Below are 21,325 nucleotides of genomic sequence, written 5' to 3' on the forward strand. Positions count from 1 at the left end.
CGCCCCAGCTCAGATGGGAAGGGATGGGATGGGGAGAGTGTGGGGGTCCTGGGCTAGGGGTAGGGTCATGGGTGGGGGGGTGGTCACAGGGGTTACTTCCCTGACCCTCAGCTTCCCCCTGCATCTCTCCACACCCCCCCGCACGCACAAAAAATGTCCCCTCAGTTGCTGTCCCAGCCTGTCAGGGTAAGCAGCTGGCAGGCTGGGACAGGTTGTTTACTTAGGTTTACTTCCGTGCCTGCGGACGCTCGAGATAAACAAACCGTCTCGGCCTGCCAGCGGCTTATCCTGATGGCCCGGGAGCCAAAGTTTGCCAACATTTGCCAACCCCTGTATTATAGGGTCGTCTTATGAACGGGTCATTAAAAATTTCCATTTTTACTTATCCATCTTTGGGGGGTCGGCTTATAAATGAACCGGCTTATGATCGAGTATATACGGTACCTATCCCTATATACTGTACCTATCCCTAGAATGCTCTTCCAACTTTATACTAAAGTATTTCATAGACAAAATGGTACTGCAGTATGATGCTAAACCTACTACCAAGGGACTCTGAGTCATAAGAAGAAACAGAAAATCTGTGTATAGAATACATGGAGGTTTTTTTCTCTTTATTTTTTGAGAGAAACAATTTTATATGGGCATTGAGTTCTGCATCATATTACAATACCATTTCTTTGGAGTGCAGACAATTTTAAAGTAATAAAATATTTGTACATTTGATTATGGTCCCTATGGTAAACTACAGTTACCTTATTCTTCAAGTATTTAATGTGTCAGTTCATCTTTTTTGCTTCAAATCCATTTTTGAGATCTAATCATATTTACATAGTATTCTTTGAGAACATTAGCACTTACGAAGCAGGACCGAAACTTCATATATTGCCCTTCAAGTATAGCTCTGGGAATTGCATTAGCTACCTTATTAACTGTTGTACCATCTTGGTATCTTTTTCATTCCTACATTGATTAAAGCAAAATAATACCATTATAACTGTTCAGTCTCTTCATTCAGAGAGTGAAAATTGATCTGAACCCATCATAAAGAAAGAACACAAATTAAGTCTTTTATTACAGAGAAGCTTAATGATAGAGGTCAGAACATTTACAGGCTCTAGTCGCATCAATTTATTAAGATAAGACTAAGAGGGTACACATTGTACGTGTAGAGTGCACCTGCTGTGTAGTGTGACCTGCAAAATAGTCACTGTGTTCATTTGCTGAAACAATTTATTACTTTTAAAAACCTAAAAAGTCTAAGATGGGCAGAGCTGCTATGTGCTTGACATGCTTGGCATTGTGATTAAGTAAAATTCTCTTCATATGTGTAGGATACTGTGAATTCATCTTTACAATGTGAGATTAAATATGTTGGTCTCTTGAAGCACACTTACATGTATGTGCTTATGAGTTAACATTTGTGCATCATCGTGCAGTGCACAGAATAGACACTTCTCAGGGAATGAATCAGGATTGTGTAGCAAATGAGGCTATTGTCTGTAGAAGCCCTGGCACATTTGTTGTAGAAGTAGAGAGTTATGTAATGTATGTGGCAGGAGACTGCAGAAACAGAAAGGGTGGTCTTGTGGTTAAGGCAGTTGAATGCCATCCTTGTGAACTGAATTTTGCCCCTTCCTCTGCCACAATATTCTTAATGCTGGGCAAATCACGTAAGCCAAACTTTTCGCAGGTAACCACTCAACATAAGTTCCTCATTTCCTGAGTGCCTGACTTGAGACTGTGGGGTCCGATTTGACTCAAAGCTGTAATGAAGTCAAGGAGAGCTGTGCTTTGAACATATAAAGTATCATATACATGCTAAGTACTCTGAAAAATCAGGATCTGGATGTGTCAAGTTGGGCAACCACAACTGGTAGACACTTTTGACAGTTTTGAACTTGCTTTCTCTGTGATTTTGTGCCCCATCTGTGAAATGGAGACGATGATAATACAGTCTGACAGGGGCGTTGTGAGGATAAATGGATTGTTTGTGAAGAGTACTACAGAAAAGCCCAAGAGGAAATTAATAATTTTGTATTCAGAGCAGGATTTAGATGGTGTGCAGTAAATAAGGCCCAGGGCCACACACTGAACAATGAGGTAAAAATAAATATTAAATAGTTACCCCATTTTCTTCTTTGAGTGATTGCTCATGTGTATTCCACAGTAGGTGTGCGTGCTCGCCACGTGCACCGTTGCCAGAAGTTTTTTCCCTTAGCAGTACCTGTAGTGGGAGCGCTCCCCACGACCACTGGAGTGGCACCTGCCTGGCACGGTGTAAGAGGAGCTGCACGCACCCCGCACCCTCAGTTCCTTCTTGCCGCCAGTGAAGGTGCATTGGAACTGCTCTGCTCCAGCTTTGCTGTAGCTTGTCCCCAGAACTGCTCATTCATTGTGTTACTACCTGTAGTTAGTTAGCTGTTTAGTTAGTCAGTGAGGCCGGGCCGGGGCATGCCCTGTGCCCCAGGCTTTAAGTCATGCAGCTCATGTAGGTATTCTGTGCCAAGAAGTGACCCGCACGCAGACTGTTTGCGCTGTTTGGGAGAAACCCATATCAGCGAAAGGTGCAAGATTCACAAGTTGTTTAAGCCTTGGACCAAAAGAGAAAGGGACATCAGGCTCCGGGCCATCCTGGTGGAGTCGGTGCTGACCCCGACTCCGGCACGCCACTCTGAACTGGTACTCGGCACCGTGGCGTCAGTATGCGGCGACCCTCTGGTGCCACTGACCAGTTGGCACTGCTCCCCGTCCACGGGGCCTGCCAAAAGGGCCAGGAAGACTCCATCTTCGCAGTAGCACTGAGGGAAGTCAGGGACAGAGGCTAGGCCCGTGTCGGGCAGTCCTCGATCCCCACCAGGCCCCAGGCCTCCTACTCAGGTTGAGTAGAGTAGCCTGGCCCCTTTGGAACAGGCCTCTCTGGATGTCCAGATGCCATCCGCGCCTGAAGCCCTCCAGGCGTCCTGGGATGTTATGTCCATGCTGGTGCCCGGAGCACCACCAATGTTGGCCCCACGCTCCAGAGGCAAGCCGCCACTGGGATTTCCGCAATTGCCTCCGGCCTGGTCCCAGTCTTGGTCGAGGGAACGTTCCTGACACCGTTCACCGCCCAGCGACCGCTCAGGGCAGAGTCCATGTGGCTCACCCTCAACGCTAACCAGACTGGCTGGCTGGGTTCCTTCTGGCTAGGACTCTCGGCACCGCTTGTCCTCAAGGAGTGAATATTGATGGGGCCGCAGCGGGCGTCGCCAACGGGGTCCTCATCTCGGAGAGGGTACTGCAGTTGGTCACGGCATGGTCATCGATGCTGTTCCCACTCGGACTCCCACTCCAAGTCTCTGCCAAGGCACTGCAGCCCCGGGCGTTGATCACTGGCATCTGGCCGCTGTGGGTCCGCCCGTCGAGGCTGTTTGCGGAGCAGCTGTTGCCGTCGATACCAGTCCTCCATGTCGAGATCACGGTCCCACGACCGTCATAAATCCTAGCACCACTGTTCCTCCCGGTCCAGAGATAGCAGCAGATCTTGCGCCAACCCCGGTCTCCATTTGTAGCCGTCCTTTGGTGGGCCAGGCCAGTCAACCCGAACAGCTGGCCCTGCCAGTGCCACAGCAGGTGCAGTGGCACTGAGCGTCGTGACCGGCCCAATGGTATCAGTGGGCACCGTGGCCTCCGGCGCAGCCACCGGTGGGAGCTCGCTTGGTGGCTGGAGCGTCGGAAGCACCATTGGCCTCCCTCTCCAGACCCCCGAGAAAGGAGTCGGTGGGACGTACGTCCTCGGCACTGTGCCCGGAGTCCGACCAGATGGTGGGCCCTCCAGTGCCTGCTGACACCCAGAGCACTGCACCGGCCTCCTCGCCCTGCCTGGAGGAGGTGATTGTGGTGTCTGTCCCCGCCCCCTCCCCACCCCCCCGCAGGAGGATTTCAGGGCTCACCAAGAACTCTTAAAGAGGGTGGCAGCAAGCCTTCACCTCCAAGCAGAAGAGATGGAGGAGCCCTCAGACTCCCAGTTTAACATGTTGTCCTCATCAACACCGGGTAGGGTGGCATTGCCTCTCCATGAAGGAGGTGGCTAAAATTTCAAATGCCATGTGGCAAACACCAGCCTCGTTAGCCCCCATTTGTAAAAAGGCAGAACACAAGTACTTTGTACCCACTAAAGGGCATGAGTACCCGTATACCCACCTGGCGCCCAACTCCCTGGTGGTCGAGTCAGTCAACTACAGGGAACGGCAAGGTCAGCCAGCCCTGACCCCAAAGAACAAAGACTCTCGGAGACTAGACTCTTTCAGAAGGAAAATTTATTCGTCTTCGAGCTTACAGTTACAAGTGGCAAACCATCAGGCTCTCCTGGGCTGATACGAATTCAATCTGTGGGGCTCCCTGCCCAAGTTTGAGGACTCCCTCCAGGAGTGTGATAGGAAGAAGTTCAGGGCGCTAGTGGAGGAAGGGGCAGCGGCTGCTAGGGCGTCCCTGCAGGCAGCCTCGGATGCTGCGGACATGGCCGCACGATCAATGGCCTCCGCGGTGTCCATGAGACAGGCGTCATGGCTTCTGGTCTCTGGGCTGTCCAGCGAGGCGCAGTCTTCCATGCAGGATCTTCCATTTGATGGGAAGGCTCTGTTTGCAGAGGAAACAGATACAAGGCTGCATGGCATGGAAGACTCCCGCACGAACCTCCAGACTCCAGGACTCTCTGTCCCGGCTCAAGCAAAACCTAAGTTCAAGCCGCAGCAGACTCCCGTCCAGGCTGCCCTCCCGAAGTATGGGGCCGCCTATAAGAGGCAATGGGACTATAAGAGACACTCTCAGAGGCGGTCTCGGCCTGTCCCCTAGCCTGGGCAAGCAGGCGGGGAAAAGTCGTTTTTGACAGGACGCTCGGGGGTACCCCGCCAGTCCTCACCAGGGATCCACCCCCAATAAAGCTACCCTTCTCCAATCGGTTGTGTGCTTTCCTCCCAGAATAGTCGCGGCTCACCTCGGACCGATGGGTCCTCAACACGATCTCCCAGGGTTTACTTCCTCCCCGCCCAACCATTCCCCACCCCCATCCCTCTTGGGGGACCCCTTTCATGAAGATCTGCTCGAGCAGGAGGTAGGGTGGCTCCTAGGACTAGGAGCGATAGAGGCGGTGCTCAAGGAGTTCATGGGCAAGGTGTATTACTCCCGTTATTTCCTTATCCCGAAGGCCAAAGGGGGGCTCAGGCCCATCTTGGACCTGCAAGATCTGAACCAGTACATGGTGAAACTCAAGTTCCGCATGGTCTCCCTGGCTGTCGTCATCCCCTCCCTGGATCCTGGGGACTGGTACACTGTCCTCGATCTACAGGACGCATACTTCCACATCCACATATTTGAGGGGCACAGGCGCTTCCTCTTTTTTGTGGTGGGACAGAATCATTACCAAGTCATGGTCCTCCCATTTGGTCTGTCGGCTGCCCCCAGGGTCTTTACAAATGCATGTTGGTGGTAGTGGCCTACCTCAGATGGCGGGGGGTCCAGATATTTCCCTATCTGGACAATTGGCTTGTCAAGGGCACCTCCTGGTCGTAGGTGAGGGATTACGTGGCGCTCCTCCTGTCCACGTGCACCACCTTGGGCCTGTTGGTAAAAAATACCAAGTCCACATTAGTCCCAGTCCAACGCATAGAGTTTATCAGGGTGCTCCTGGATGCAGTGTCGGCCAGGGGCCTCTCTCCCGCCAGACAGATTTGAGACCCTGAAAGGTCTCATCAACTCGGTCACAAGATTCCCGGTGACAACAGCCAGGGTTTACCTGCAACTCTTGGGTCACATGTCGGCGTGCACGTACGTGGTCCGTCACGCTAGACTCAGGATGAGGCCCCTCCAGCTCTGATCGGCCTCGAAGTTCTCCCAGGCCATGGACAGGATGGACAAGGTCCTCACCATGCTGGACTCTGTGATCACCTTCCTACAGTGGTGGTCCGCCCCAAACAACATGCTCCATGGGGTCCTGTTCAGGGACAGGGCCCCGTCGTTGGAGCTGGTGTCTGATGCGTCGAACCTGGGTTGTGGGGCCCATGTGGGGATCTTTCAGACTCAAGGCCTGTGGTCGGCTCAAGACCTGACCCTACATATAAATGTCAAGGAGCTCAGGGCAGTGCGGCTGGCGTGTATGGCCTTCCGCTCGCACCTGGAGGGCAAGGTAGTCAGGGTCCTCACGGACAACATGGCCTCGATGTTCTATAACAACAGGCAAGGCGGGGCCCGATCCTCTACTCTCTGCCACGAAGCCCTCAGGCTGTGGGACTTCTGTATAACCCACGACATCCTCCTGAAGGCCTTCCACCTAGTGGGTGCCTGGAATGAGAGGGCGGGTTTCTTGAGCAGGGACTTTTCCTCGCAACACAAGTGGTCCCTCCACCTGGAAGTGGCCCACCGGCTCTTCCGAAGGTGGGGAACTCCCCAGGTGGACCTACTCACGACTTGGCAGAACTGGCGATGCTCCTGGTTCTGCTCCGGGGGGGCCTGGGGAGGGGCGCTATCTCCGATGCCTTTCTCCTGTCCGGTCAGGCTGGCTTCACTACACCTTTTCCCCATTCTCTCTAATCAGCAGGGTCCTGGAAAAGATAAAGACAGGCATGGCCCCAGTCCTCCTGATTGCCTCGGCGTGGCCCAGGCAGCATTGGTACGGGACCCTCATGGGCCTGGTGGTAGCTCCACCGTGGCCGTTGCCACTCCACCCAGACCTGCTCTCTCAGGACCAGGGCCACCTCCTCCATCCCAACCTAGAGGTGCTTCACCTCACGGCGTAGCTGCTCAGTGGTTAGGTGGAGAGGAAAGGACGTGCTCGGAACAGGTTCAGCGCGTCCTCCTCGAAAGTAGATGGCCCTCCACTCGCCGCGCTTATTTGGCAAAGTGATCCCGGTTCTCTTGGTGGGTGGCAGACCTTGGTGTCTCCCCGGTGGCTGCTCTGATCCAGCTTATCCTTGATTACCTCCAACACCTGAGGGCCCAGGGCCTGGCGCCCTCATCAGCCGAGGTGCACCTGGCAGCCATATTGGCCTTCCATCCGCTGGTGCAAGGGCACACAGTATTTTCCCATGCTATGACTGGCCTGTTCCTTAAGGGTTTGGACCGTCTTTTTCCGTATTCTAGACCCCCGGTCCCGCAGTGGGACCTAAACCTGATGTTGGCTTGTCTCACGGGGCCCCTGTTTGAACCACTGGCCACGTGCTCTTGGTCTCACCGCTTGTGGAAGGTGGCTTTCCTGGTTGCAATCACGTCGGCCAGGCGAGTCTCGGAGCTCAGGGCCCTGACCTCCGAGCCGCCGTACACGGTCTTTCATAAGGACAAGGTCCAGCTCTGCCCACACCCCGCGTTCCTCCCAAAGGTGGTCTCCGCCTACCATATGGGTCAAACATTTTTCTACTGGTCCTCTGCCCCAAGCCTCACCCATCCAGTGAGGAGCGCCGTCTCCACACAGTTGATATGTGGCGGGCTCTGGCTTTCTACTTTGAGCGGACTTGTCCCCCCGCCACCCATTGTGAGGGCACACTCGACTCGGGCGCAGGCCTCATCGGCTGCCTTCGTGGCCCACGTCCCAGTCCAGGACATTTGTAGGGCCGCCACGTGGTCTTCGGTTCACACGTTCACCTCGCGCTATGCGATCGTCCCCCAAACCAGGGATGACGCCAGGGTTCGGCAGGCTGTCCTCTGTCCTGGGAACGTGTGAACTCCTACCCACCTCCATCAGATATAGCTTGGAATCACCTATTGTGGAATACACATGAGCAATCACTCGAAGAAGAGAAGACAGTTACCTTTTCCGTAAATGGTGTTCTTCGAGATGTGTTGCTCATGTCTATTCCACATCCCGCTCTCCTTCCCCTCCATCGGAGTTGTCTGGCAAGAAGGAACTGAGGGTTGGGGGAGCATGCAGCTCCCCTTATACCGCGCCAGGCAGGCGTAACTCCAGGAGTCGCGGGGGGCGCTCCCCCCTATGAGTACTGCTAGGGGAAAAACTTCCAGCACTGGTGCACGTGACGAGCGCGCACACCTATTGTGGAATAGACATGAGCAACACATCTCGAAGAACACCAGTTACGGAAAAGGTAACTGTCTTTTCCCAGAACACAGAAAAAGGCAGACATCTTGTGGAAAAAATAGTGTGAGATTGTGTAGTAAAAGACTTGTCTCATAATTCATAAACACCGGGGGCCCAAATGAAGGTTGTACAGGCAAACTAGCAAATAATTTGGGGGGCAGGAGGGGGGAGAAGGTTTAATGACCAAGCCAGGGCAATCCTTTTTAAAATCTTGTCTGAAAGCACAGTGCCCCCAATAATATGCAAGGACATTGGTCTAGTACTGACTGAAAGAAGAGCACAACCTATTGAATAACCAAAATATGGAGCTTAGTTCTTCCTCTGTTCAGCTTGGCACTCAGCTTGCCACGGGAATGAGGTGGGCATGAACCATCAGAGAACTGCTTATAGCTTCCTGCTTCTTCACCAGCTCAGCATGAGCATCTGTGAAAGCAGCCTGGGAGCTGCACTAATTTATGCCACTCTAAGGTTAAGTGACTTGTAGCCTATCATAAGGGAAGTAATGTTTGCCTCCATTGCCCATTTAGAGCCTGAATCTCCCTCGGCACCATAAAGGGGCCAGCAGCACCTCAGGTGAACATTAACATTTATCTTTCATCACTGGATATGTATCTTGACTAAATAGAGAAAAAGTATTAGCTTAAATAGTAAATATTTCAGTTTCTACACTGAAAGTAGATTATGTATACACAGGGCTTTTGGTTAGCCTTTCATGGATTATTTTACATTTTAATGCTGACTTCCTTTTTTTAAAATGTTTTTTCAAATATCTGTTTAAGTTTCAGTGAAAGAAAAAGGTTTATTTAGGTAAGGTGACTATTTCCAGTTTATGCAGAATTGCTAACCTTTTCCTTTGAATGTGTTTACTCAGCAAGCTCTCTTATTGCAGTTGTTGCCTTCCAGCATATGACATTTAATTTTATATAAATGACCGAATAAAAAGGCATATGCCGAGTTATCAATAAAGGACTTATCACAGTACTGCTAGGATTAGGGGGTCCACCAGCCTTTCCTTTATAAACTCTATAATGGACTTCAGTGTAGGTTGTGTAAAGATATATTAAAGATAAATGGGATGATTTTTGCACACAATTGTTTCACCCTAATCAGCTGTACAGTTAACAAATAATAAAAGACACACTGTCTGGATATTTTAGTCATGTAAGTGCAAAATGAGAATACTACACCAATGTGCAGTGGTCTTATTAATATAACTTTGTTTTATCCCTAACATGCAACAAACAATAGTAGGTATTAATATGTTATTTATAGTAGATGCCCCACTGCAAACACCTTCTGCCTTTTGAGTGTGAGTGGGGGTGTGTTGGACTCCCAAAGGGCCTAAAGTTCATATTGTGAAAAAAATAACCTGCAAAGTTTATTTTTATTAATTTTTTTAATTAAAGTACAAAAAGCATAACCACATTTTAAAAAACCCCTGCATTTTGACCTACCTAAATACAATGGCTGAATTTAGTTTTGTTAGGATGAAAATTTACATACCCTAAATCTCTATTGACTAGGACTTGCTATGTCTACACTGTAGATGGGAAGTGTGCCTCCCAGCCCTGGTAGACAGGCATGTGTTAGCTCTGCTTAAGCTTGAGCACCAAAAATAGCAGTGTGGACTTTGCAGCATAGGCTAGCCTTGGAGTACGGCCCCAGAGGATTGGGCGGGCTTGTACTCGGGGTGGCTAGCTCATGCCACTAACCATGCTGCAACATTCACACTGCTTTTTCTAGCACACTAGCTTGAGCAGACTTAGAATGTGTCTGTCTACTGGGGCTGGGGGGCACACACCCAGCTGCAGTGTAGACATACCCTGAAGTCCATGAAAGCTATGCAATGGTGCAGGACTTGAGGGGAGGGGATCAACCGAAAGTAATTCAAATGTAGCATTTGAGCTCTTCTGACTGCCTCAGGGCAGTTTTAAGTTTTGCTGGTAGCAAGAGCCCACTAGGGTCATTTATTCTTGCCTTGGATTAGTGGAATGCAAGATGCCATGTGCTCTCCTGTCATTTTTTGAGGGGTTTAGAAAAGACTTCTCACCCAATGGCACAAGAAAGCAAAGCAAAGGGGCCTCAATAGAAATCAAGGAAATGGCATTTAAAGATATCAGAGTAGCAGCCGTGTTAGTCTGTATTCGCAAAAAGAAAAGGAGTACTTGTGGCACCTTAGAGACTAACCAATTTATTTGAGCATAAGGTTTCGTGAGCTACAGCTCACTTCATCAGATGCAGTGAGCTGTAGCTTACAAAAGCTTATGCTCAAATAAATTGGTTAGTCTCTAAGGTGCCACAAGTACTCCTTTTCTTTTGGCATTTAAAGAGACACTTTCAAGATAAAAGGTATATTGTATAAAAAAAGCTCTTTGTAACAATAGCTTTATTAGAATTAAAATATATTTTAAAAACTTATTTTATTTTTACCGTTTATGATGTTTGTTGACCTTGTGTACTTTGCTCAGGTTGGAGAGAAACTAGACTGGTTTATTTAAGTCATTCTCCATTCCATTAAAATCAGTTTAATCTTTCAGTTCTGACTCTGTTCTACTTAGGTTATTTCACAGCACCCAACACTGTATCTTAGTTCCTTCTAGAATTATGAAATGAAACAAGTAGACAAATATCTATCAAATGCAGTTCCTCTTCATTCCTGTACTGCTCCTTACTCCCAGGCGAAAACGTATTGTTAGTGTGCATGTGTGGTTTTTAAAAGTAAGCTAATGTGGTAATACTGTTCTTAGAAAATGCAAGACTGAAAAAATAAGTCTTGCATTTGTACTGCACTATGGTGCAGTTTGTGATACTCCTTAGATCCTGCAGGAGAGAGTTCTACAGTATGGGCTAGCCCCCAGGAAAGCCCTGATTTCTGTACAGATGGGCTTCACCCTTGAGGCAGATACCAGAGGAGTGGAGCCACATTGAGGGCAGTTCTGGTCCCTGAGGGACCAGCTATTTTAGGTATCCTGTGCCTGGCTGTTTAGTGTTCTGAGAATCAGGATGCAGATCTTAAACTTAACATCATGCTCTACAGGGAGCCAGTGGCAGGAGAACAACACTGGGCTGATGTGCTCTCGGTTACTTTTGTGCTGATGAGACCTGCTGCTGCGTTCTGCACCAGGTGCAGTCCTTTCAGGGTTGATGTTTCCATAACAAAATAGACTGCACTGCTATTATCCAGATAGAAGGTGGAGTTATGTATTATTGTGACTAGGTTATCATTAGCAAGGGTGAAACTATTTCCATGCTGTTGGTGTTTGGGTTTTCAACGCCACTAAGGAATGCTTTTCACAGCTATTTCTATTGGATTTTTAAAATAAATTTTTAAACAAAAACAACATTTTGGGCTCCAAATACTTGAGTGTCCCTTTACGCAGCCTACGATAAAGCCTGCTCGAAAACAGAGTTTATAAAGGAAAGGCTGGTAGACCCCCTAATCCTAGCAGTACTGCAAGGTATCTCTGTATTATGTATGTATTGAGGTATTTTATGTGAAATATTTAGTTATTTTACTGCTGTACATTGTATAAATCACATTTTCTGCAAATTGTAAATTCTTAACCTAATTCTTTTGATGTTACCAAGTAATTTAAATTGGTTCTGCTAAATTCTGGCTTCTGCTAAAATTTCTGCACATCAGAAAAAAAATTCATCTTTTACTATTAATGCAAACAATGCAAGTATTTTGTAAGTAGAACAACAAAAGCATGATAGATCTTTAATTTCAGCAATAATAATGTGTAAAATGGACATGCAAAAAGTTTATAGTTAATCTATGTGGTAGTTATCCCATAATGTCATTACAAGTAGGGCCCTACCAATTCACGGTCCATTATGGTCAACTTCACAGCCATAGGATTTGAAAATTGATAAATTTCATGTTTTCAGATGTTTAAATCTGAAATTTCACAGTGTTGTAACTGTGGGAGTCCTGACCCAAAAGGGTATTGGAAGGGGGGGGGTCACAAATCTGTTGTAAGGGGGGGGTCATGGGATTGTCACCCTAATTTCAGTGCTGCCTTCAGGGCTGAACAGTGGGGAGGAGGGGTGTGGAGCTATCTGCAGCCGGGAGAGATTCCAAAGAGCAAGTCCTGTCTTGCCCCAGCCTGCCTGGACTAGCAGCTAGGGGTGCTCCTAGCAGCACAGGGAAGATCAGATCCAACTCCACAAGCCTCCTCCAGCGACAGGAACCTCCAGGGCTGCTGCCCAGTCCCAGAGCATCCTGCAGCAGGGGGAGGCACCCAGAGGTGGGTCTGGTCTCTCCCGCCCGTCCCTCCACCCACGCAGCTATGCAGGGGATGGACAAGTCCTGTCCCTCCCCAGCCCAGCTGGAACTAGGATCCCCCTTTGCTGGGGTGCTCCTAGGAACAAGGAGACATCGGATTTAACAGGGAAGGGCTTATTTCACGGGTCCGTGTCGTGTTTTTCACCGCTGTGAAATTGATAGGCCCCTAATTATGATCATTGTTACTTTTTTGTACTGCAGTAGAGCCCAGAGCTCCAGACTGGACTGGGGACCCAGTGTGCTGTGCACACTTATAGTATAGCCCCTGCCCCACAGACTTTATCATCTAGGGAGGTTAAGACATGACAGTTGGGTGTAGAATACAAGTGAATGACAAGGAGGAGGAAGACAAGTGTAACATTTATAGCTTACATACGCAATCTTATCCTAGGTGCACTGTTTGGAGTGTGTTTAAAAAAAAAAAAAATTAGAACAGGTGCATGAGAAACTCTAAGGAAGGCCACCTCCCTAGCTATTATCACTAGGCATCATGACAGAGCAACATGACAGAGGTGAGTCTTACTAAGAGATTTGAAGGGGAGACAAAGGTAGTGGCTATGCAGACTGGGTGAGGAGGGTGTCCCAGTTTTACAATAAGAATTATGAAGTTGTATTTCTTTTCATTTACCCTTTCATGATGTAAAATTAATACACAGTCTCTTGTTGGCTCAGATCTCTATGTGCTGCCACAAGGGGGATCAGAATTGAGGACCTGAGCTCAGTCCTAAACTAGAATGGAATCAATTGTCTGTAGATGTAGCCATGTAAAGCTGCGAGTGTGCGTGCGCATGCATGGCCTTTAAACTGTGGATCTCCTTCCTTGCGTGAATCGAAGAAGGCTGGTCTTTGGAGGTGGAAACGCCATGACAATGGAGCCTCTGGAAGAGGAACAAAAGAAGGGCTTGGGTTGTGGGGGGCTGTGATAAGAGACTCAGGAGATTGTCCTCTCTCTGGGGAGGATGTGGGAGTAGAAGATGACATATACTATGAAATCCATTATAAGAAAACTAGTGTAATTATGTTGAGATAAGAAGTAAAGCCCGTGCATTGGTTTGTTTAATATGGGACGCATATGGTGATACAAAAACTAGTACCTTTTCAATTACATAGACTATTTAGATGTAAATTGTGCTTAGTAAATATATGCTGTTCAGATAGTGTTTAAAGAATGTGAAATCCATAGGTTTCTGTCTGTGTATGGATTTCTTGTGAGCATTTACTAAACAAAAAGACAAAAATGGACACTAGTTCACAAATGAATCCTGCAGTCTAATGTTGGGTCCGAGGACCAAGAACCCCTGCTGCACCCCCTCAGTCTTGCTTGTATGCTGGATAAGCACTTAATTAAATCCACGTCAACTCCTGTATGTTTTCATGCACAAAGCTCACTCAGCCCTTGGTTAAGGAGGAATGAATTTAAGCCAGTTTTGGTTTGTTGTTGCATCATATTATGTAACTAAAAGTGAACCAAAATCTGGGGAGCACTTGTTTTAAGCGCCTAACTCCTGTTATTTTTAATAGGAATCAGAGTTACATCGATGCTAGTATGGAAGATTGTCCCCTTAGTATGGGACTGATTTGACTTGAAGTAGGAAAGGGGTAGGTCATACAAACTTAAGTTTTAAAGTTGATCTGCAAAATTGAAAATAAATGAAATTGTTTGGAGCAGGGAGTGCTGTAAGCCTCTAATAAGATGAGAAAAAGGGACATTTAGCACATCTGCACCTTAACCCTCACTTTCACCTTTCTTCTCTTTCAAATGTTGTGAAGTCTGGTTCTGCCTCTGATTGCCAGCTGCTCACAGCTGATTTCAGAGCAGTTCCCTGTACCCGCTGCAGACTGGAGTCTTCCTGTAGGGAGAGATGTCCTGTCTGTCTATGTAATCTATATATCTATAGTGTGGGTGGGTGGGTATTCATACATATCTAAATACAATTCTGAGGGCTTCTGAAAGAAAAGAGAAACCTCTTTCTAAAAAAGTTGAAACATAATTCATATTTTTATATATAAGAATACAACAGGATTTATCTTAGCTCCACATCCCAGCTCTGTTTTCTACTAAGGTTCAGGCACAGGTGTGGTACTGTATTAAGTAGGAACTAGTGACTTGTGGCGGGTCTAGAATTTCAGTATCTGAAAAAATGAAAGTGGAGAGTCAGGAATTAAGCTAAAAAAATGTGCTGAATGCCCCTGTTACTGTGATTATTTGGGTCATTCAGCACCTATTTCAGTATTTGTTAGAACTGTGATTAACCCAGATATTTGAATCAGGTTTGCGGACATGATAAGATAGACAGTTTGCTCTAGATAGACAATTTGCTCTAGTCTACAATTCTCAGTCGATTGTGCTGAACATCTTATCAGTAATTCTTTACAATAACGTGAGCATGACAAATGTTGTGAAGCCCCTAGAAGGAAGTCACTGCTGATCAAGATTGAGGTGAATTTTCAGGGCAATGAAAGTATACTTGCACTATACCTCTTTTGTACATTGAATACTTCACAGCCTCCAGGGCTGTCTGCCATAACTTTCTAACGCACTGAGGGTATGTAAACAAAACAAGGAAGACCCCACGGCTTGCCCGTGCCAGCCAACTTGGGCTCATGGGGCTCGGGCTGCAGCCTGGCCTCTAGGACCGTGTGAGGTGGGAGAGTCCCAAAGCTTGTACTTTAAAAATGATTTTGTGCTCTTTGGATTTTTTCATATTGAATTGATTGTTCATTGGAGAAGCATTTTATTTGCAAATTGAAAAAGACTGTGTAATTGGTCTATAATAAACTGAAGTCATGGGTTAAAAAATGTGAAAGACAATGACTCTTTGTTTACTTTATAGAACACTTTACCTGCATTGTAAAGGTGCTGTTTACATTATTGTATACCCAAGCCCTAGCAGCATTTTCTGTAAAATGCAGCGCTGAAGACAGGGTGGCATGGAAGAACTCAGGAGCTCTGAAAAAGGTTGGTCAGTTTACTAAAAACTAAATATTGATAAGATTGTCTATTAAATTTATCAAAAAGAAAAGGAGTACTTGTGGCACCTTAGAGACTAACCAATTTATTTGAGCATAAGCTTCGTGAGCTACAGCTTACTTCATCCGATAAAGTGAGCTGTAGCTCACGAAAGCTTATGCTCAAATAAATTGGTTAACCTCTCAGGTGCCACAAGTACTCCTTTTCTTTTTGAGAATACAGACTAACACGGCTGTTACTCTGAAACCTGTTATTAATTTATGAAGCATTTATTAGTATATTGTATCAATTCAGTGGTGAACTTAATGTAGAATAGGTTGTGGCCTAGCATCATTAGAATTTCATCTCTGGTTCAACTGCTGTGCAAGTAACAAGTGAATCAGATTTGTTTCATTTAGCTTAATCTCAGTGGACTCTACTATACATTTTGGCATAAGTAAGTATCTTTGTAATATATCAAAGTTCTAGTATTGTTTTACTATAGATTTGCAGAGTTGTGCTTAAAAGCTTACATGCTGCCTCTGTGCCTAGTGGTGTAAGTCTCTCACTGACAAGAGCACTAAAATCTACAAAAGTGCTAATAAAAATATTTCAAGTAGTATTTTAATTTTACACATTAGTCCTGCTTTTCATTTTTTTAAAAAATCCATGTATGGATTGGTTTAGTACATTTTTGGTTACTATATGATGGTGTCAATGTGTTGTTGCCAGGACAGGGAAATTTTTAAGGTGACCTGTCCAAAGTCAACTTTAGATCTCAAAATTGTTATTGGAAATTGTTAATTAACTGTTGGAATAGAAATAAAAATTCTTCATTAGGTCCAACCATGGTACAATTGGTCATTCCCCCAGTGCAGAGATTATTCTTCTGCTTCTCACGAACAGAAAGTCCTGCCTGTTCTTTTCTGTGTGTGTAACTTTGTGTTTGAATGACAGTGGAAATCAGATAAAGACACTTTTATATGAAGAGGTTTTGGAAGTTTCACAATGTGCCATTGATAAAGAACTGATTTATAGACTGGGAATAAGACTTTCTGTTAAACCTGATTCTGTAGCTAGATATAATGGAATAGAATAGAGTATTCCTCTCACTGTAAAATTGAAGTCCTGTTAGATGTATCAGACAGCAATCTAATATACTTACTTGAGTAAATAAAAAGCAAGTTGTCTGCAAAGAAAATATGGATTTTCTAGTTTGTTCATAGTTATTAATCACTAGCCATGTGCAATCTATCAAAATATGCAATATGTTTATGCACACTGAGAAAGGAAACAGAGGAGGAATTTAGCAATATTGTGGGCCAGGCAGGTAATCCTCCTTCCTGCCATTAGTAGTATTTATAAGGAAACTGAGACACCTGGCCTACTTTTCCCATGTAAGCACAATTGGCCATGATTGTCAGCACATACAACACTACAGTTTTTAAGTGCAAGTCAGTAGTTTGTCAAGAGGTGGCTAAGTAACAAAATTTTTGTTATGTGCTATTTGGTATCTGAGGATACTGTGCAATAGGATGGATGCTGCATTATTGTTCAATAAATATTTTTTCATAGGATACTGTCATAATAAGAGTTCAATTTCAAACCCACAATTTTAGCATGAGGTCTTGTGCACTTTTTGTTTATCTAAATGAGACCTAAGTGACAGACAATTTTACAGGTATAAATCTGTGACAGAGAGTGCTTGAAAGCGCTGCCAGTTTATATTTTTTCACAGTCAAGTTGATAAATGTAGGCAGCTTTTTATCCTTCATAAAATGGTTAGTAGAATGGGTCAAGTTTTATCTGAACATATATTTTAAATGTTTCAACAGCTATCTACAATGAAATATTTTATTGTATGAAAATAGAGAAAGATGGCATACTGTAGTCAGGTTTGCTACATGCTAAGATTTTCTCTCTCTAGTAGAATAATAGCTTTTTTAGCACATAAGGTAGTTTGTGCCTTAGGGTTGCAAATTATGTTCATGGATCAGCAAATGGATTTATGAAGTAGCAGAGTTTTTTCATCTTAAAGGCACTGAGAATCACAAGTGGTGAAACCTCTTGACATATGCAGCTAAATATGTATTGGTAACACATTTTTGTATTCTAGAAAGAAAAACTGGCATTTTCATTGGCATTCCTGTCTCTGACAGATGTTAATAAAGTTATGTGGGTAGTAGTTTTACATTATATGACACCCTGCTGCTGAAGGCTGTTCAGGGTTTGTGTAGGTAAATCAAAGTGAATGGTAACTGAAAGTCTATCAATTCAAGAAGGTTGACATATTCTCCCAACCCCCCTCCCCCCCTCCCCCTTTGGGTACAGAGAGCCCACTGACCACTTCATACGCCACTTTAGGTAAAGCATGAGAGAGGCAGAGAACTACCCACTGCACCCTTCAGCAGACATAGTCCAATAGTGGCAATTAAAGCATCTCCGGTAGCTCCTGACAGCAGCCTGCCTTCCCTGCCCGTTTCTGGCAGATGCCTTAGTACAGCTGGCATGTGTACAGGGCTACAGGTTCAGGTAGTAGCTCAATGTCAAGTTTGTTTTCTTTACTCCTTTTCATACTCAGCTCAGCCATGAGATTATCTGAAACCCAGCCCAGGAAAGCCCTAATCACTCTGCAAGCTGCATGTAGCCTTTTGGTGACTGGGGGAATAAGGAAGGAGAAGCAGTAATGAGGAGGGAGCAAAAGAAGAAAAAAGATTTTAAGAAAGAAATTAAAGACCAGGGTTAAGGCTAGGCTAGAAATGGTAGATGAGAGTGTGAATGGGCAGAAGAAAGGACATATAGTGGTGCTGAGAGTCCTGGAGAGATGGAACACGGGGTGAAAAGAGGAACATCTCTTTGCCAAATCATCACAAGAGGAGCCTCCAACAAAATAGATTGGAGACCATTGGCTTAAAGCCTGAGCTAAGGGCCTAAATGGGGAAAAGGGATTTGGCCTGGCCCCTGCGGTGAATTTCACCCTCAGTGAGGAGTTTAAACTCCTAGAAAGAGATGATTAACCTTGTTGTACATTAGGGAAGTGAATGTCAGTTTTTATACAGCATTGTATGGTAGAGCTTTTATATATTACAACCCACTTCATTTGTTTTGGTATTTTTTAAAATATTCGTCCTGGCAACATTTTGTCTTTCTGTTGATCATGTTTATACTTTTCTCACATGAACTGAAGTTTGTATCTGATATTGTTTCTTCTTGTGGCTATTTTTGTGTAATTTCAAGGAAGACATTATGGAAATATGCTGCTTATTTCTCATGGTTTTCTGTAATTATTAGCTTTCTTGACACACAGTTATTATGGCACAAAGCTAAGTGACTGATTAAAAAAATAAATTCCATTGAATTTTTCCTTGTCTGTATAAATGTTACCCATTCTCTACATAGCATTAAATTTTCTGATAGCTTCTTTCTCATTCAATACATCTAAATTTCAAGCATTTCTTGGTTCAGTTTAATTAATGCATTATAGCAAATTACAGTTTCAAAACTGCCACTTAACCTCACTGTATATGCTAAATATATTCCATCTGAATTGTATTTGATTTTAGGAGCTTTTCACTATCCAAATATTGTTTCAGTTTCTACATCCTGTGTATTGTTATGCAGTATTTATTTGTGCTTAAAACATCACCCTTCCAATATTATATGTATCTCTTCTCTTTGAGTCAGAATGTGTATGTTGCTTTAAAGGAAATATATTTCACCTTTGCAGCTTCTATAGAAACAATTTTCTCCTTATTTTGTATGACTGATGCAATTTGAGTCTGCCTTTTTCTTTATTCACAGAATACATCCAATGGAGAAAAGTCTTGGGAAGCATTACTGAGTCATGTGATTTCTGAGCTCTCTAAAGGGAAGATGTTTGAGGAAGGAGAAACTGAAGAATTAGCAATGGTATTTTTTGACAGTTTTGTTTAGGCAATTTTAACAGGTTTACAAATCATTACTATGTAAATAGAAACAAAATGACCTTTTGTTTGTTTTGGAAATATTATGCAGTAATGTAGTCATTAAATCTCTTTGTTTAGCAGGATGCTAACAAATTACAGTGAGCCTCTTTGCACCACCCAGCATGTGTTATTTCTGGTGATTTTATTAAATTGAATGAAACTGCTGACTCTACTTCATTAAACCAGGCATGTCTATAAATGTTAATAATCAAATATTGGACATGTGTGCTGCTTTTTTTTTTTTTTTTGCAGTGAATATATTTTGTCTGAGTAATGAATTGAATGGTAAAAAATACCTAAGCATCTATTGTCTCTGTCTGTTTTGCTGGGTGCATAATTGATGTGTTAATTTTTCCATAACATCCACCACCCATATTTTTTTTTTAATCATTCCTCTAGTGTTGAACTATTTTTCTTTTTCCAGTGGGAGGCTATTGGTAATCTAGTGGCTACTAGCAGATGAGAGATTAATTCTTAATATCTTTGGGTGTGACCACTTCTGCTAGGAAGCCCCAGGAGCATTACCAAAGGATCATTTGGTAATAAATATTCAGCAATTTGTAATATTTGGTTACAAATCACATCCCCATATTCTTTAATGACTGGACATGTCCACCATATGCATAAAATCTCTCACTATAGTTTTTCCAACATTTATCTCCATTCAATCTGTATACATATTTTAACCTAACTGGCATGAGAACCATTGAAACGGTATTTTGAAGAAATTTTTTTTTTTTGTGCTACAGACTGATAAAGGTCCTCTTTTTCAGATCAAAGCCCATTCCTCTGGGATAATTTGTCTAGTTATTTATTTGGTTTCTTAACGGACCAGAAGCCTTTGCTTCTGTTAAAGTTGGCTTTATGTATAAAACAGCTTTTTGAGAAAGATAATGCCTAACTGGAAGGTGCTATATCCTAGATTTGTTTGTAAGAAAATCACTTGAGATTATTAGTGAAGTATTAGCCTTTGGAACATAGAATTTGGAAAGCAGAATTTAATAACCTCTCTTTTCACTCTAGGTTAGCCCTAGTGTTTGGTCTCCTGACTCAATAGAGTGTTATCTGCAGCAGTTCTGCCTGCCTTTCCTCAGGATCACCTGTCTTCTTCAACATCATCTTTTTGGAGGGGATTTACCCAGTTGTCAGGTACAATGCGGGGAGGGAAGGGTTTGACACTGTTTTTTTCTGTTGAAAGTTTTATATACTATAATTGAAACATGTATTATGCCACCCTCAAAAGAGAAAAGGTCTAACATTTTGTATTATTTAGAGCAGATATTTGTTTAGCTGTAACATTGCTTCATATCTGACATGCGTGAAAGACTTCAGATACATTGTAAGATTCTAGAGAATGTTTTACTATATTTTGCATATTTTTGTAGAAGGTGTCATAGCAAGAAGAACTGCTAACTTTGCAATATATTATGTGCTAGATACTTCCTCCTCTTCATTTTCATAACCTCCTGTGGGCTTCTCTGGGAGTTATGTGAGCAGAAAGGTTTCAGAATTGGCTTTTTTGCATGCAAAAGACAAAATATAGAGTGAAATCACTGGCCATGGTGTAACTTTATTTTGCGTGCATTTATGCTAAAAAAACACACACGCACACCCCCAGTGTTTAATCTCAACCTCCACAGAATTTTCTTCTTTGTGCAAGTAATGTGTTAAAAACAATTCCATCAAGAATTAAGAGATACTGTATTTTAATACACTAGCCAGGGCCACCTTAATTCTGGCATTTCCTAACTTTTGAGTGTTTTAACTTTGCAACCTTATTAAAGTTCTTTTATTTTGTGAGAGTGGGTGGATGGGGGCGTGGGGGTATAAAAAAATATAAATGTCCAAAAGTTATTTTTAAGATCAGATAAATTTTTTAATAGAGATTTGAGTGGCGAGACAGTAGGGCTTAATAAATGGGGATAGGGAGTTCATTTTGTGCATAGGGGAATGGAGATAGAGAAGATGTATTTTTCATTTATAGTAATATTCCATCTCAAAGGTATGCCTGACAATCCTGTATGTTTGGGAGGGTTTTCTTCCCTCAGAAGTTTATC

The 21,325-nt window shown here is 44.2% G+C and overlaps 1 protein-coding gene across 4 annotated transcripts in view; it reads left to right on the plus strand.

Annotated features, from left to right (window-relative positions):
* UBR3 (ubiquitin protein ligase E3 component n-recognin 3) overlaps positions 1-21,325 on the plus strand; it is a 212,564-nt gene that overhangs the window by 176,363 nt on the left and 14,876 nt on the right. For all 4 annotated transcript variants that reach the window (XM_037912164.2, XM_037912165.2, XM_037912166.2 and 1 more), the window contains 3 exons: positions 15,188-15,312; positions 19,105-19,212; positions 20,292-20,417. In XM_037912164.2, the coding sequence (XP_037768092.1) occupies positions 15,188-15,312; positions 19,105-19,212; positions 20,292-20,417 (359 nt within the window). The remainder of the gene's footprint in view (positions 1-15,187; positions 15,313-19,104; positions 19,213-20,291; positions 20,418-21,325) is intronic.

Source organism: Chelonia mydas, chromosome 11 (genome assembly GCF_015237465.2).
Source record: "Chelonia mydas isolate rCheMyd1 chromosome 11, rCheMyd1.pri.v2, whole genome shotgun sequence".
Classification (NCBI taxonomy): domain Eukaryota; kingdom Metazoa; phylum Chordata; order Testudines; family Cheloniidae; genus Chelonia; species Chelonia mydas.